This window comes from Magallana gigas, chromosome 3 (assembly GCF_963853765.1).
Source record: "Magallana gigas chromosome 3, xbMagGiga1.1, whole genome shotgun sequence".
NCBI classification, from domain to species: Eukaryota; Metazoa; Mollusca; class Bivalvia; order Ostreida; family Ostreidae; genus Magallana; species Magallana gigas.
The window spans coordinates 58,959,168-58,978,096 of NC_088855.1; the positions used below are offsets into that span (position 1 = coordinate 58,959,168).

General features: G+C 32.3%; 1 protein-coding gene across 1 annotated transcript; it reads left to right on the plus strand.

Moving 5' to 3' along the window:
* Nucleotides 1-4,331: 4,331 nt before the first annotated feature.
* Nucleotides 4,332-18,239, plus strand: LOC105346904 (uncharacterized). The gene is made up of 9 exons (XM_066080640.1): nt 4,332-4,452; nt 5,829-5,927; nt 6,268-6,390; nt 7,196-7,401; nt 14,055-14,310; nt 14,734-14,952; nt 15,072-15,245; nt 15,333-15,512; nt 15,678-18,239. The coding sequence occupies exons 1-9, from the start codon at nt 4,359-4,361 to the stop codon at nt 15,956-15,958; spliced, it is 1,632 nt and encodes a 543-aa protein (XP_065936712.1). The 5' UTR covers nt 4,332-4,358; the 3' UTR covers nt 15,959-18,239.
* Nucleotides 18,240-18,929: the final 690 nt, after the last annotated feature.

Here is an 18,929-nt window from a genome sequence, read left to right on the forward strand (position 1 = left end):
TGCCTCTACGTTTAATTGTTTAGAGAAACTGAATTTATATTTATTCGGATAAAATATATTTAGAAATTAATTTAATTTTTACAAACCAAACTGCAGTTTACGCAGAGAAATCGATATGCGTTATAAGATCAATTCAATTTTAATGTATAATACATTTTAAAACAAAGAAAAATTCATATAGAATTGGTATATGTGCAGAACTTTACATGATTTTGTCTGGGAGCAGTATAATTAAAATGGATATCAGTTTGAGTTTAAGATTTTGTTATTTTTCTTGACTTTCACATTTCCATTTTTATTTCTTGTTTAGTTATGATTGAATGGTAATTACGACCGACAATCAATATGTAGATTTTACTCATAGATTTAAAAATTAAAAACAATTATCGATTTTCATTTCATAAATACGTTTTTTAAAAAATCATAAAATGTAATTGGCCGTATTTGACCGTTGAATTGAAAATTCACCAATTGAGACCAAATTTTATATCTGAAATATCAATAGCAGCCAAAACTATTTTTTCTATTTTCTATTTAGAAAACCAAAAAATCATGCAAAATAATTAAAATCCTATATTGGTCTCTTTCTAGCAAAATCAAATTTTAAAATGGATTCTAATATATTGATGTGTCGAGTTACCCTAAGAAGAAAATAAATAAAGAATGGCCTTAATATTTTGGAATCTTTAATAATAATTCTTGGCCTTGCTATTTGCCTTTTTAAATGCTATACACAGACTGATCTGACATTACTATTGTTTTCACACCTTTTTAGATCAAGCCAAATCTTACAATGCTCTATGTAAACGACCTCTTTCAACAAAACCATAGGCAGAACAGTCAATGATGATAACAGCACTGCTATTGTCTATAAACATGCCATTTCGATGGATTGAAATTAATCATTAATGAATTATGAGGGATTTTAAATATCATTGAAGTTCGCAAAATTTCTTCATAATCGGAAACAAACCTTGGCTATGCAAACGTATCTAGTTTTGCTTTTTCTCTGCAGACTCTTAATTTTTGGTAAGTTGATTCAAATACTTTGTGTCAATTTTTGTTGTTCAATTTACTATCGACAGAATTTTCTCTTAATGAGTAAAGAATGCTATATTTCATCTAAGGCTAAGCATAAGTAATTGATGTTAAAAGCTTTATATAAAATATAATTTGATGGTATCATAGGTAAGATATAAATCACGTGATTTCTACACTTAATCTATTTTTAATATTTCTAATGGGCTGTTTATCAAGAGTCAGTGCACTGACCTATGCTCTAGTTGCCAAAACGATATTTTGATTCGCCAAACAATTTATCATTTTTATATAATGAGGAACAATACATCAGATCATGTATTCAGTGATAGACACGGTCAACAACACCTGATTTGAATAATTAATAGTCGAGATGACCTGTTCCGGATGATGCGTATAGAAGTTTCCAATTGAAAAAAAAATTACGTTCCAAAAACTAGTGGAATGCTGAGATAAAATGACATTACTTTGCATTTTATGCTTATTTATGCATGTTTTTAAAATTGTGATGAATTGAACGACTGTAATTGCATCTGATTAAAAATTATTTGAAATAAGAACATAATTATACTTGAAACAAAAATATTATAGTTATATTAATGATAAATATATAAAATAGTCCATTTTCAATTTGTCAATTTTATTAGATATAACAGCACAATTGATATCATTTTTGAAAGTGTTGTTATACAGAGTTTAAACCAATTGAAAAAATTACTCCAATTAATTGCTTATTTAATTAATTCTTTACTATGATGAATGTGCCAACAACACTCATTTCAATGCCCTCAGGATAACATTAATATTAAAAACAATCTGTTGTTTTAAAAAAGTGCTAAACACCTCTATCATCGTCTTTTGGCTATGACCTTCATCTACTTGTTTTCTATCATATCGCGATTCTATGGTATCGCGGTATTTTTTTGGTATAGTAGCACGCGCTGAAATTGACATTTGACGTGGGGATATTTTTCAGACATAGTAAACGGATTCACGCTCAACATCACTGATATATAGTATATGTATATATGTATATATTAGAGAAAAACTCACAATACCATTAGACAAAGTGATTTATCTACCGCGATATCATAGGACCGGCTAATATATAGAGGACAGACATGCACCTTTAAAAGCTAAAATAAGTGTGCTGTCCAACCATGGTTTATGGAAGCTTTAAAATCAATTCCTTTAAATAACTCATTTGAAAATAATTTCTCTCTCTCTCTCTCTCTCTCACACACACACACACACACACACACACACACACACACACACACACACACACACACACACACACACACACACACACACACACACACACACACACACACACACACACACACACACACACACACACATATATATATATATATAAATTACTTGTACAATAAACATTGTGTCAATTTCTCCAAACAGTTTCAGAATGCAGATCTCTCATAATTGCATTACTCGATCATTAGACATTTAATAAAATAATTCGCCACTGTTATTTAAGGAAGATATAGAAACACTAATTTCAATTTTTAAGGATCTGATTATTCTTTGCTTTTTGTAATGTTTTTTCTGTGCTTACGCATAACCTTATTAGTACTAGATGCGTAACATTTTTCACCGATTATCTCTATTCCTTTTATCGGTTTTATGAAATCTATATGTGAAAAAAAATATCTATCGTTTAGGTTCAAATGCAAAATTGATTCCCTCCACACCAAGCTATGTGAGTGGATGGAAACCGATGACCGCAAACTCACCCACCTCTAGACTAACCCTTCAACACGACCTTCACGAAGAACCTGCCTATGTCAAGGTCGAGGCACGGACGCTGACTGGGTTTATATTTCCCGCGTTTGGGTCAGCCCAGCAGGACGACGACGCTGGTGTGATGTATGGGGGCGTGGTGTTCTTTTACGATTCATATATTTGTATCCCATTACAATAATCGTGCAAGCAACTCAGGGAAGTGGGCAGCAATATATACAGGTAAATAAAGTTTGGATCTCAAGATACGTATAGAACGGTAAGGGACATGGTCAAGATTTAGTTAAAGTTTGTTTTTACCGTTTTAAAAGTTTACAATGCTTCTGATTGTCAACCAAATTGGTTAAAAATCGTGACGAACCCTTTAAAATTTAGTTGGAACAAACCGCGGGTTTCAGAAAAACTGCTTATGTCAATTAAGTTTCTCACCTCTTTCAAGTGCATCAGTAGCTTGTATAGGCATTTCAGGCCACCTCCCAAAACAATTGGCCAGACAGTATTTGTCTCACCTCAACGCACGTGGCTTGGGTACTTTAAATTTGTACCTGTTAATTGATAACGTTGTTATAATTGTCTGTCGAAGATCTTAAAGTTTGAATAAAAGAATGTCTCTTATTTTTGAGTAAAGTTATTTCTTTTAAAACTGAGGAATAATTTACATGGCTCAGCATTTATTAGAAGATTAATGGATATTAGATTAGATAAGATTTCATGTTCCATTTGACGATTTGTACAGTAATAATGTAATGACAGCGTCTTTTTTAAATATTCTTTAATTTTGTAGGAAAAATAGGCTAAAAAAGGAAAGAATTCCTTTGCATAACCTTGTGGTTTATTTAATATATCTTTCAAGAAGTTATTTAAACCGAATTGCCCGGCAGTGTGCCTTTCTTGATTAAGTCACTGAATATAGCAAAAATTAACCCTGCGAGTTCATTTTCCGCTATGCAGTATTATGGTTTGTTTGATTACAAGAATCTATATGATTTATTACATACTTAATATATTATGTATTATTTATTATATTACTTAATAATAAAAACAAGGTTTCTGTCATATGCTATACAGCTCACCGCATAATAACGCTAGCCCGGAACTCCTCTCATATTTTATCACTTCGTAGGCAATAATCAGTACGTCACAAAACAACGTCTGTTGTAATTCACGGGTTAATTATTACTTTCCTATGTTATCACTAAGTATGAAATAATTATAATAATACGTACAATTTTCCATATCACACCCTGTGTGAGCCCTCAACAAAAATCAGCCGTTAGGCCTTCGGCCCTCTAACTGATATTTGAATCTCGGGCTGATGCAAGGAGTGATATGGAAAAGGGTATGAATTATTCTCTATTTATACATCTGGTATGTCCGATTTAAACTATAAATAATATATATATATTTCGGGAAAAAATCGAAGACGGTAATAAGCTTGTAAAATGTATTTTCTTAAATACTTTGTTTGTTATTTGAAAACATATTAAATACTTTACAATTGAATCATTTCTTTTTAAGGAGCTGATGATAAATGGATTGGTCCTCAACACATTGTTCGCATGTATGATGTCATAGAAATTCAGGCTAAAGCTTGGAGATCACGTGACCTGCCTCCACCAACATGGAAGAGTCAAACTATTGTTGTTGAGAAAGGTTAGTTCCGATGGCCTTGATTGCTAATTAGGGTCAGATTCGTATGTTGATATCATCCTAATTTCAAAAAAAAGTTAATCAAATAATATTTTATAGCTGTTTTCCAAAGTAATGTTTTAGGAAAATGCCGAAAAAATTGTTTAAAAGCAAAGTAAAACACACCACATATATATTATCCGTTTTATATAGCAGAGGGCAATCGAACTCATGAAGAACTATTAAATTGGATACACTATAAAGTCAAAGCATATCTCACAATTCTTACCAACCTGTGGACTGATCAATTTGCAAATGTATCGGTTTTGCTTATATGAGGTCGCAATAAAGTTTAAATGTATGTAAACTATTTTCGTGAAGGTATCGACGATTCGAAGATAGCCTTCTGAGAGAAATGACATGTCTATACTTAAAAAACTGATTTTCTGATATTATTGTCGAAAAATGCTCATTTTCTACAGACAAAAAAAACAGATTAAAAGATATCTAAATAGCTTAGACAAATAAAAGCACTGATACCGAGTTAATCATACAACTATTAAAGCTATACACGCTATAATTTGCGTCAATTTTGAATAAAGGGGAAAATGTATGTGTTTGATTACTAATAAAAGTTACCTTTATACTGTTAATTATAATGCTCAATTCGATCACGTAACAAATATATCAAATATTAAACAATAAAAAATATTTATTTTCCTGCCAGGAAAGTAATGCCTCCTCATGAATATCAATCTATCACGTGATATCGACAGCTAAATTTAGTCTATCATACCAAAACTGGTGAAGGGTCAACATCTTCATAATTGTGATAGTTTCACAAAGGAAAGGATATTTTCAGTAAAGCATAAATTTGTCCGATATACGAGTACAAACAAAAGAAAAAAATACAAGCCTGTGAGTAGATATGAATACTTCCTTTAAAAAAATGACGTAGACCTGTGTTTTTCCCCTATGTGCTATTTATAGATCCTATAAGTGTTAATGCAGAAGTAAGGGTATCGTGAATGACACGTATTTTACTCATTATACATGTATGTATTTCAAATTAACAACTGTTAAGCATATTAAAAATCAAGCTGGATATTTAATTAGGCAAACAATGACGACCACCTAGTTCTCTGCAGACATGCGCAATGAGGTCGGTTTCGCTCTTCCTTCATCAATATTCATGAAAGGGAATATTTTCCTGGCAGGAAAATAAACAATTAAAAATCTATATCTTTGTAACGAGATGGAATTTACCATTGTAATTTACAGATTAAGGATAACTTTTATAAGTAGACAAACACATGCGTTTTCACTGTCATTCAAAATTGACGCAAATTATAGCGTGTATAGCTTTAATTTACAAATATTATTTAATTTTCCTCTTACAGGTGCCTGTTTGAATGCATCACTTAACCATACACTCAACAAATACCCTGAACTAATTCTTGTACAGATTCGAAACAATGGGCGTATTTTTCATGGACAAGGTAATATATCATGAAAAATACTTCTGAAAACAATTGTAGCTTATTCAAGCTTTCTGTGTTATTGATGATGCTTAATGTGTATATTCATCACATTTTATTTTTCTGGCTTTATACTACGAATACTAAAACACTTGTATTTCAAAAACAATTTTGTTTAGAATAGTAAATGACCTTGTAATGTATTATCAAAAGTTATTACTTTGATCATGATAAAAACTTAAAAATGCCACTTTGGTCAGCATGAATTGGGCTTTTTGTCTGAGGATTTCTTTATGCTTATAATTTTCATATTCATGACCTGCCATGGTTATCGGATCATAATTCTTCTATATCATTGCAGGTTTATCTTCACTAGGCTCTCCCACGAGCAAACCTCCTCTTCACTTTGGTGGAGTACTTTTTGGAACAAACAAGTCTCATGTCCAACTTTGGTCGGCGTGTAATATAGCAGGGAATTTGAGTGGTAATTTTGAGGAAATTCCTAAATTTGAAATAAAAACACTTTTTACCTTAAACATAGTTACCAGTAAAACGTATTTCTTTGTAAGTAGGACCACTCAGTAATTTTGTATTAAAGCAGAAATTTAGATATATTCCTTAATTGAATACTATGGACCAAACTGTTTAAGTAAATGAATACTTACATTTGGCATGAATTTTACACAAGAGGATTTTTTTTCTAAATATGCAAAGATAAATTATGAGCTCTATTTTTTATCTTAAATTTAAAATTGTTTAATCACGAAAGACAAATATGTACCATTTAGTTATTAACAAAATAAACGTAAAAATGTTTTCGGCTATTCAACATCCAATAAATAAATAACTTGTTGATTGAAAACATTTACGTAATAAGAAATTCATCGTACCATATGCGTCCTTAAAGTAAAGATCATGGTATTGACTAATTAGATAATTGCTTTTCATGATTTGCGATGGTATAAGATTTTTATCCAACGAGTTGTGTGTTTTCTATCCCCGATCAAGGCTCAGGGATAGAAAACAATTTATCCAATGAGTGATATCTACCGTATATTAAAATAAACATGTGATATATACAGAAACATTAAGTAAGGTCATACAATGTTACCTACGTTTCAGTTGTGACTTTTTGTCAAATTTGAATGGGTAAAATAGCTGGAAACGTAGTGTGTACTAAATGTTTAAGGTCTACTTTCGTGCATTCTCAAGAACCATAAGATTATATATTAATTACAGACTGTGTCGTAAGTTTTGATACAATAGAAGTTTTTCGTTCAATATTTTAGGATTATCATTGATAGCTATTGCCGACGGATGGGGAGAAAAGAATAATAAGTTACTTATTAAGGATGGATCAATCACAGTTACTGCTTGGGATCTGACGGGATTGAAGAAAAATGAAATTGTAATAAAAAAGCGTTTGCAAGAAGTCGAAAACGCAAAGTACTTGATCACAGAAAACTTAGCTACAGGCAATTTAATCAATGTTCAGGTATTATATTTACATTGCACATATTAACTTAAGAGCATGTCTACGAGAAAACCATGCAAAAGGTGGTGAGAGCAAGGTTCTCTGATCAACTTCACATTTTGTGTATAACAATGTGCACCTATATACATTAATTTGCCACAACATTTTTTTTGATGTGGTCAGTCTGGACTTGGTTCTGCAGCACTGTTAATAAATAGCATTGTGACCCTTTTAAGAATGCATAATTCGCCAAATTATTGTTAAGAATTCTGAGTTTCGTTTTAATATAAATTCAAAAAGTCATTTAGAGTTAACATTAACAAGATACACTTGTGTAAAACATTTTGAGAGAATTCCCAAATATTCTTTTTGTTAAGTGCAGATAGGTCACGAATCTGGCATGTTTCCAACTTTTTGTAAAATTGTAGAAATATACTTTTTTTAAATGCTTAAAAGTCGGACAGTTGCACTTTAAATTCACTAAATCTGTTTCTAGTTATAAAAGGACATTTATTTTTACAATATATCAAAATTTGTCCTTGGACTATCAATAATATTGCAAATATATTGTCTTAAAGTTGGACATTTTTCTACTTTTTAAACTCTCCAGAATCTGTAGTTTAGCATTAGCTTTACATTGTCACATGTATATTATGGGGAAAACCCGACATATTCGCGAGCCAAACAATATTTTACTGAACTGAAGGGTTGCTTCAACACATTTCAGGGTTTTTTTTTTAATCAATGCCATTAAAACACGAGAAATCACGGGAAAATGGGAATTTGAATATACATGTAAGCTAAAGTGGACTTAACTATTTTTTTAAAATCTTATATATCTCTCTATTAATGAAAGAAAAAGTAAGCAAGCTTACATACCTCTCTCTCTCTCTCTCTCTCTCTCTCTCTCTCTCTGCTAATTCGATAAACATAGCGATATATGTATTGATCTTTTCATTTTTTTTATACTTGAACTAGTGATTTTTCAAAAAAATCTTTAAAAAACAAAAAACAAAAGAAGCAAACAAACAAAAACAAAAAACAAAAGGATCACCTCCATGGAAAAAATGATTCAACATATATTTGTTGAATTTTACAGACGATTTTTTAAATTGTGGAAGTGGTGTGGAATCAATTGCCAATGAATGATTATCACATTAAATGATCATAAAATAAGGTAAATTTGGTAATTATTTTTGTCAGACAGTATAAAGGATTGAACATTTATTGTTTGAGGGGTGGAGGGACCCAATATTAAGCCTGAAAAATTGTTAACAACATTATAATTCATCATAAATTACGCTTAAAATTTGTAAATATCAGCAAAATATCAGCGTAATATAATATAGAGACATATTTTATTAGCATTTCATTTTTTCAATTTTTTTAATCACAAGACAATAAGAGAGTGTAAAAAGTTTGACTTTGAGCTTTTCTGATCACTTTTTGTCCGTCGTCCGTCTGTCCGTCTGACCGTCCGTCTGTAAACTTTTCACATTTTAAACTTCTTCTCCAAAACCACTTAGCCAATTTCAACCAAATTTGGCACAAAGCATCCCTATAAAAACGTGATTATAAATTGCAGCAATAAAGGACCGATCCTTATTTAAAACGGAGAAAATCTCTAAACTGTAAAAAAAAAAAAAAAAAGAGTGGGGTGCATTTTAGAAAATCTTCTCAAGAACAAATGAGTCAAATTCAACGTAATTGTGCATAAATAATCCTTATGGAAAGGAAAATATGAATTGCAAAAATTATCAGCGAATTCTGTTTCAAATTTGAGTTATTTACGAAAATAAAAAGGTTCGGTATTCCATATCGAAAACGAAAGTTTATTGTATAAGGCAGCCATGTTTGAATGGAGTGTTGATGCATGACAAACGGGACAAACTGACAAAGATGAATTTGCTTGGTGTGAAAGAGTTAACGTGCGAAAGGATAGTTAAAACATGCTAAATATATTTGTGCCGATATCGTGAAGTGAATTCAGGTTAAATCTTTCAATGCGTTGAATTTTCACTCGTGACCGTGGTTTTACGTTGCTTTAAATTTCGTTTTGCTTTTTAACTTGAGGGGAAATATCGCCTGTATTTTGGAATTTTTACGTATCGAATCAAATATAGACGTCGGTAAATCAGACAGTTAATTGTTTACCTGCGCAAAATGAGCAAAATCTGATGCACTAGCAACATATTATATTATAAATGCTGTACATTCTATTGGTAATTCGGTACGATCTCTACGTTATGGTTGATCATAATGCAACGTGTTTTGTTAAGATGCTCTGCATTTTCAGTCTAAACGGAGATTGATTTTGCTGCTAAAATATATAGGTATATTTTTATTATGAAAAATAAATTGTGCTCTTTCTTTGTTTTAGTGCATGTTTCTTCTGTTTTAATTGTTTACAATTTTCTCTTTACTATCCATACTCAGCTGTGTCATGTTTCGATATTATAAGCAAGATACAGAGCTTTGCTCATAGAACTGAGGTCATTCTTTTGTTCATTCTGAATAGGAAATACCAAGTTTAAAAATCTTAAGTTGAATGTAATTAACTCTTGTGAACAAAAAATTGACTCAAACCAAGCAGAATTGTGAGTTCTTGCTTATAAATCTACAATTGACGCTGAAATTTTGTTTTATCACTAGAAATGTTTCACTAAAAACGTAAAATACTTAAACAGAAAAATTAAAAGGATAATATGCTGTAACAACTTTTTGGGGCCCCCTCCTTATACAAGGAATCTACACCAACTTTGTTGGTTTTTCAGACACAATTAAATAAAAATGACCTCTTTAAAACAGTTTTAAACGTTACTGTTACGGGGAAAAAAGCATTATCGCTATATTCAAGAAAAAAAATACAGCAGAAAATCATCTTGATTTGTAGCCATTTGTTAACGTTGATTTTTATTTAAGATGAAAATAAGGAATGGTTCTTAGTAAAATAGAGCGATTTGTCAATAGATTGTAGTCCGAGGCTTGTTGAGGGGAAGGGGAAGGGGGGCTAGAACTTATCAGAAATCTTGACAAGCAAAAAAAACTAAAGATTTGAGTACAGCTATGTCTAACTTTGCAAAAAAAAGTGGGGGGGGGGGGGCTCCCCTCCTCCCAGTTCCGACGCCTATGCATTGATTATACATATCACATGACAACATTTTTCATTCGAGTGTATTCATCGATCAAGTAAGGTTATAAAACGTAGCACGAGTTCATGCCTTGTGAACAACAATCGTTTATAATGCGGAAGACCAATAACATTTTTGAATGTTTTTAATTTGAACGCCTTGAGGTAAAATTTTCCTCTTTCACATATAGGAATTTTTTAAATAAAATACAATAACCAGCTAGTACAATGTAGTTGAAGATGAATATGAACCTATATGCATGTTCTCATATATAATTTGATCGTTTTATAAAGTTAGGGGGCAGAACTAAAATAAAGGGAATGGAAGTATATCTTGCATAGGATCTTATTTTTGGTAAAAATGGTTTTTCACAAGGGTACAATGTCAAAGATTAAGTGTATGAAAATAAGTGTAAAATTTGGTTACAGTTTATTTTAGGTATTTTTTTTTGTTTTTCTACCGAGGGGGCAAATGGCACAATATCCTTTGAACACCCATATCAAGCCATTGTTGCTCAGGTGAGCGATGTGGCCCCATGGGCCTCTTGTTTATTAGACTGATTCATAATTCTATGCAGTTTTCGCAGGTTGAGATCCTTGGGGGAAAGGATAACCTAACACCTCCTTTTTTTCCTTTACAACTATATTTCAATTTTAAGAAATACATGTATTTATTGTGTTAGTTATTGAGAATGTAATACAATGCATGTATTTATTGTGTTACATTCTCAAGAACTAAAAAAAACCTGGCCATCCTCCCCGTCATTTCAAGATTCCATGAATATTAAAACTTAGAAAAAAGTCTGATTCATAAAAAAAAAATATGTAAAAACAAGGATCGAAGAAATAAACTATAGCTTACATTATAAATTCTTCCTTCGGGCAGATCAAAATTTGCAATGATACTGCGTAAAGGTAAAGTTATATTTGATAAAAGTGATTTAATTATGATTTTAAAATTTAAATGCGAATCACATTAAAAAGGTGTGTAATTACTCACTTTTACAATTAATTGTTTGCTTAAGAAATACAAACAGTCAAAATTAATGCTTATAGGAGTCTAACCTTAACATCTGCGGGGTGGTTTATAGATGGCTAGTGAAATATACACATACAGAAATGTGATGTCTATAGCAACAGTCTCCGATGATAACGATGAAAAATTGCACGAGGCATTCCTAGTGAATTTCGAATTATTTGAACATAGAAAGAATAATCTTACCGTGACCAGGCTACGCTCAGGTCAAACCGGGTCCGTAGGGCATCTGTCATTTTCAACATAGCCTACCCCATTATAAATTAAATCTTTGTAAGAAATCAGTTCTCGTTTTTGTGGATTTTTTTCGAGTAAAATATGATAATCTGTGAATGAGATTATCTTGGAAAATTTCCCCTTCATCTATTTTAATTGCACTTCTATCACAGGTTTGTATATTTTGATTAAAAATCGTCCAAATGTGCTGCTTAAATATATCGGGACAGGAAATAGCAGTTCATAGACTATAGATACAAGTCTCCATCAATCTTCAATATGACAGTATGTGATATAGTGAATAGCACTTACAAGATGGGGCAATTTTTGTGTAATTAAACTCATTCTTAACAACACTCACAACATTTCTTAATACTTTGCCTGAACTTGAACTTGTAATTGTATACCTTTGTCAACATTCTGACTAGTTTACCTTCTTAACAGAAGAGCGCAACATGGGAGACAATTCTAACAGTGGTAATGAAATGCAAATGTAATGAAAAAGAATTCTTTGAGAAACAATGATAACAACTAATTTTTTTTTTAATAAAGAGCAAAATAAGGTGTTTTTTTATGTTTAGTTACAAATATTGACTTCAGTGGATTAAAATGGCTTGTAAAATAAAATTTCAAAAACCAACAAATTTTTATTTTATTTGAAAATGGGATGTTTTTGTTAATTTATTACTTTTTAGTCCTTGAGAGTCCAAAGATGGATTTTATATATTTGTAACAATGCATCAGACAGTTTCTTATTAACACAAAATTTCAAAAAATAATGCGCCACTTTGTGAGAAATTCTTTTTGAAAAATTGACAAAAATGTATAATTATCATTTCTTGGCATCCTAGCAATATTTACACCCTTGGGACTTCATGGTGTAAATAGAAATATGAAAAAATATGCAACGATTAAAAGTTTGAACTTCCGCTTTATGAAAATAGTCTTATTTTTTTAAAACATGGTTTATACATTTTGTAATTATTTACTGAATTTGAGAATTCTTCTCTTAACTGTTCTGGATTTTAGAGGCTAATTGACCAGAATGCAATACTGGCCGTTACTATAAATAGAAACATCCAGTGCAAAAACAAACATCATATATCTGACTCTAGATGGATATTCTTTAAATCTATGATAAAATTCAGTTCATTCTTGAGACTTGCTGCCACAGCTTTTTTTCCATATTTGCATGTTTTTTTGTAGACATGCTCTTAAAATAGACAATAGAAGTGATGTAGGCCAATTTAGACTAAACACCGACCAACAAAAGTTTCAACTTGAGTCTAAGTAATTGACGATTGTCACAAGCAAATTTTAAAATGCTTGACCAAGTGTAGTTTTTGAAGAAAAGAACTGCTTATTTGAGATGCATTTTGATTTTGACAGTGATAGTACATGCATTCTCTTTTCTATTTGTTTTTCTTTTTATGAAAATGTTCTGGTTCAGGACGACTGATGTATACTTACTAAATGCGAAATTTTGTTGAAATTACTTGTCTTTATCAGTTGTTTATTATGTGAATAAGTCTTATATTAAAATATCAACAGTCTATCTCATCCAAAAAGACAAATTAAAGTTAGGTCGTTTTAATTGTAGGAATCCAAAATTGGACTCATAAAACAAGAAATATTGTTTTACTCTGTTTGCGTCATAAAACAAGAAATATTGTTTTACTCTGTTTGCGTCAGGATGACCTACATAAACTGCTTCGGACTGAGATTGTTTGTCTCGCATTTTTTCTTTACTTTGTCAAAACTTACTTGTCGATTTACCGGACATCCTGCCGATTCCTTCATGTTCATTTTTAATTGCTACTATAATGTTACCAACGAAGTCTTCATGACGTGACGAGACAGACACTGTTATTCCGTCCGCTTTCTATGCCATCAAATATATTGCCGTTCTGTGATAAAATTCCTTTGAAATTACTTATCCCTCACAATGCGTGAATTGCTCCATCGTGGGGATATCAAAATACACACAAAACCTGATATTAAATGGGTAATGCCAAATTACAAAGTTACAAGCTTCTAAATTATAAAGGTTAATTTGATAAATAAATGGGTTTTCTTAGGTATTGCGACCAAATGTGATAACTATTGCAAAGTATGGATTAGTCTATTGGCACCAAACCATCGGACTCTGGCACAGACTATCGGGCTTTAGCACGACCATCGTATTTGGCGTGACCAGTGGACTTAAAAACAAAATTTGGAGTCCTACATAACTACATGTACTATTAATAGTTTGCACGTGTAATTTTCATATTGTATCATTATATTTTAAAGCTACACGTGCTTGATGGTGCAAACAAGAATTTCCGGTTTGATGGCGTCGGGTCTGTGATGAATGAAGCTGAACCATACGGTGGACTCGTGTACGGTTACAACGACTCAATAGTAGCTATCTGGGTACCCAACCCTCACAAAAGAGAAAGTAATGTATCAGCAGCTGTTTTCATGTTAGGAAGGATTTGGGGATTGAATTTCAAGGCACAAATGACCAATAACGTGGATATAGTCTTAACAGTCATGGATGTGCTAGGTATAATATAAATAATAATATATCAAAGTTTTTGATTGTTCTTTTTCCATCGATAAACTAGCGTAGGGTTAGCAAGAATGGACTTTGACTTATTTTAAAATGGTAAATAACTGATGTATTCGTTCGTTGATTTATTTTTGACATGTATAATGTAACTGACCATAACACATTTGAGTCGTGTGACATGTTTGATTAAGGGTAAAAATTACATCAAGCGGAGTTAATGATAAATTATATTTCTATAGAATAACCATTTTCACACCCTTCCGATAACTAGTACAATAGATTCTTGAAACTGCATAGCTATGAAGCTGTAATATATTGAAAAAGCAGAACCTTTTTAGTGTGCATGATTTTTTTAGCCAGATTAGCTGTCTATTTTATTTCCAAAAAATTAATTGATATTATTTTTTTTATCTGTAGTGCCAATCTGTTTACTTGAGGTAGATACGTCGACAACACTCATAGTTTCTTCATTCCAATATGAAATTTACAATACTTCTGTCCTAAAATTTGCTTATGGTGATGAAATCACATTGACGTGTAAACGTGGTTATAAAGCATTGGATCCAACTGTGAACATGACGTGTAATCCTGAGCATAACGGTACATGGAGTAGAAAACTTCCTTCCACATGCAGAGGTACATGTACATGTATATACTGGGCACTCATTACATAATCTAGCCAAATATGACCGCAAACTTTCTGATTTTTATAGCCTCAGTTGTTTATTCTTTTTTAAATTTTTCATTGTTCTCAGAAATTGTTTGTCCGGATCCATTTATAATGAACACAGACATGTTTCATAACGATACATCTTATGGAGGACTTGTATCATACACATGCGCTGCTGGATACAGATACATAAGTGGCGATCTCAAACGGACCTGTGTTGGAAATGGTAGTTGGAATGGAACAGAGCCTCTGTGTAAAGGTGTGTATCTTCAATGTGATTTGCAAATACATATTTGAAGTTTGTTTATTTTAAAAACCATTGATTTTGGGTTTTTTTGGCAACTAGTTATTGGGTGTCCAAGACTTAATGTTCCGAACACCAATATAATCAGCCTAGACAGCTCACCAGGTGGTGTAGCCAGTCTATCCTGTTTGGACAAGAGACGTCACAGACACGTAAGTGGGGATCTGATACGTACATGTAATGAGAACGAAACGTGGACTGGAACTCCACCTGTTTGTAAAGGTAAGCAATACAAAAAAAACCCCAATTAATATATATTTATTCTCTATTCGTTAATCATAATAAATCTAAATATTACAAATATGTATTTATTACTAAAACAATTACATCATTTATACTTGTTTCTAAATCACATTGAATATATTCGACGTGTGTTTATCTTTTTAGAATGTAAGTGTCCTTGTTCAGCTATTGGCTCGGCACCGATTAAATCTAACGACACAGATAAACTAAATCAACGGATCAAAGAATTGCGGTCCATGCTGTCGATACAGAAAAACATGACTGCTAAAGCTAGGCTTCTAAAGATATGTGCATCTGATCCGCGACCATCCGCCAAGGGAATAGGAGTCGTGTTGGGAATAGGAGTTTTAGTTGTTATCATTTCAAGCATTGTTCTCCTGGATCTACCCAATCTTATAAATGCAGTCAAATCAAAGAAGCAGTGAAAAGAATTCCCAGAGTTCATTTGTTGAATTTGAAACATTATAACTGCGTGACAAAGATATGGAACAAACTTAGAACAAACCATACTTAAACGAATTGGATCCAAATTTGTTTAAATGAAGGTCACGCTTTCTAAATAGTGAACACTATAATAAATGCGAAGTTATTTTTCAAAACTCTTCTCCTCTAAAAATCATTTGGCCAGAAAAGCTGAAACATGTGGAAGGAACCTTAGCTAGTGTAAACTCAAATAATTTTTTCCCAGTGGTATGGTACAGCCACAAAAGGAAGTAATAAATAGTGAAAAACATTAAAAATCTTCGCAAATCAGTTTGTTCTAATGAAAGTCACGCTCTCTTAAGAGTAAAAACATTTTGAATTATAATAAATGCGTAGTTATTTTTCAAAACTCTTTTCCTCCAAAATTATTTGGCCAGAATAGCTGAATCATGTAGAAGCATCCTTAGCTAGTGTGGATTTAAGTGAATTTTCCCAGGGGTATGGTAGGGCCACAAAAGAGGGTAATATGTAGAGAAAAATCTTTCAAAAATCTTCACAAATCATTTTGCTAAAAAAGCGGATATTTATGTGAAGGAATCCGCTGGCAGTGTAGATTGAATTATGTTCAGATCCCCAGGGGTACGATGGAGGCAACAACAGGAGGTCGAATTTAAGCAAGGAATACTGTTGAATCATTTAATTTCAGGAGACAATTTTTTGCAGATTATGGGTTTTTTGCTTATTTTATTTCATAAACTCAGAAAGAATTTTTTTCTACATCTGTCTTAGTGGAGATTCTTAATTTCTTGCTGAGGGTTACTCTCGAATACCACGAAAATTGTCATGATTCCACTGTATAAAGATAAATTTCAGATCGTTATACCAGGGGGTATGTTGTGAACACAACTAAGCAGGGAAGGTGGTCAAATATTTACACAGGAAGATATTGAGAAAAATATTTAAAAATCTTTTAAAACGTTTTGCTCAGAAAAACTGAAACCTGTGTGAAATCATTCAGGAAGTGTAGATTACAGTTTTTTAGCTCACCTGAGCTGAAAGCTCAAGTGAGCTATTCTGATCACATTTTGTCCGTCGTCCGTCCGCACGTCCGTCTGTCCGTCTGTAAACTTTTTACATTTTGAACTTCTTCTCTAAAACCGCTTATCCAATTTCAACCAAATTTGGCACAAAGCATCCTTATGGGAGGGGAATATAAATTGCAGAAATAAAAGTCCGATCTGTATTCAAAGCGGAGAAAACCTTGAAACTGTAGAAAAAGGGGGGTGCATTTTTAAAAATCTTCTTCTCAAGAACTACCGAGTTCAATTCAACGTAGTTTAGCATAAAGTATCCTTATGGGAAGGAAAATATAAATTGCAAAAATTAAGTGCTAATTCTGTTTCAAATCTGAGTTATTACGAAAATAATAATAAAGGAAAGGCGTGTTTCAATCAGGCTCGGCATACGATAAAATGGGTAGGCAAGACTTGGCCTGAGCAAAACAAAACAAAAGATTGGCAGGTATTAATCTGCCAATCTCATTAAAATTTTGGGATATTTGATGGACCAGTATATTTGTATTCGCTGTAAATATTGCTGCAAAATAATGCGTATTTGAAATTGACCATTGCCGATCTGCCCCGGCTTTTATTTTGCCACGGCCCGGGTTTGCATACCCATTTTACCATGACTCGTATTCCATACTTCTAAAACGAGGCTCTTTGTTTAAAGCAGCCTTGACATTATACGAAAAAGGGTCGATCTGACTATGATGAATGTGTTTGCTATGCAACCGATCGCGTATGAAGGGAAATTTTTGAAACATGCAAAATATATTGGTGCCGATTTTGTGAAGTAAATTAAGGCTAAATATTTCAATGCGTTGACCGTTTTCACACATGACGTTGGTGTTAGCTAGTTCTGATTTTCGTTTCGTTTTCATTATTTATGCTTTGTAACCTGGGAACTATATATATTGTCTGTATTTCGTGATTTTTACGTATCAAATCAAACAGAGACTTCGGTAAATCAAACAGATAACTGTTTACCTGCGCCAATTAAGCAAAATCTGATGTAGGGGTACTGAAATACAATTCATTCTATCGGTAATTCGGCATTATCTTTTGCGAAATGGTAAATTAATGCAATAGGTTTTGTTGAGATGCTCGGCATTTTCTCGAGTTTATTCAGTTTAAATAGAGTTTGATATCGCTGACGGAAATATGTAGGTATATACATGTATATATATGATTCATTTCGAAAAAATAAATTGTGTTCTTTAAATTATTTGTTATACATGTAGTGCATGTTTCTTGTGTTCAATTGTTACCCTACAATATCTATTTACTAACCATATATGAGTGTAAAGCTTCGAATTATAAGCAAGATACAGAGATTTGCTCACAATTCTATGTTTGTTCACAGATCTTAAAAGCTAAAGATTAAAAAAGTAAAAAATTTGTCAATATTTATTACGAAAATTTCAAAGTCTGTTCTTCCAGAAACCAACTAATTGGATTGTAAACTTAACCTTTGAGCTCACCTGAGGGTGGGGCCACAATGGGGGGTCGAAGTTTAACAAATGAATATATACAGTAAATCTTTAAAAATCTTCTACTCAGAAACTAATCAGCCAGGAAAGCTGAAACTTGTGTGGAAGCATCCTCAGGTAGTGTAGATTCAAAGTTGTGAAAATCATGACCCCTGGGGGTAGGGTGGGGCCACAATGGGGGGTCGAAGTTTAACATATGAATATAAAAAGTAAATCTTTAAAAATCTTCTTCTCAGAAACTAATCGGCCAAGAAAGCTGAGACTTGTGTGGAAGCATCCTCAGGTAGTGTAGATTCAAAGTTGTGAAAATCATGACCCCTGGGGGTAGGGTGGGGTCACAATGGGGGATCAAAGTTTTACATAGGAATATAAACAGTAAATCTTTAAAAGTCTTCTTCTCATAAACTAATCAGCCAGGAAAG

Coding starts and splice junctions, on each gene's coding strand:
- LOC105346904 (XM_066080640.1), top strand. CDS start 4,359: ATGTATGATGTCATAGAAATTCAGGCTAAAGCTTGGAGATCACGTGAC. Junction 6,391..7,195: donor TATAGCAGGGAATTTGAGTG/GTAATTTTGAGG, acceptor TCAATATTTTAG/GATTATCATTGATAGCTATT. Junction 14,953..15,071: donor ACTTCCTTCCACATGCAGAG/GTACATGTACAT, acceptor CATTGTTCTCAG/AAATTGTTTGTCCGGATCCA.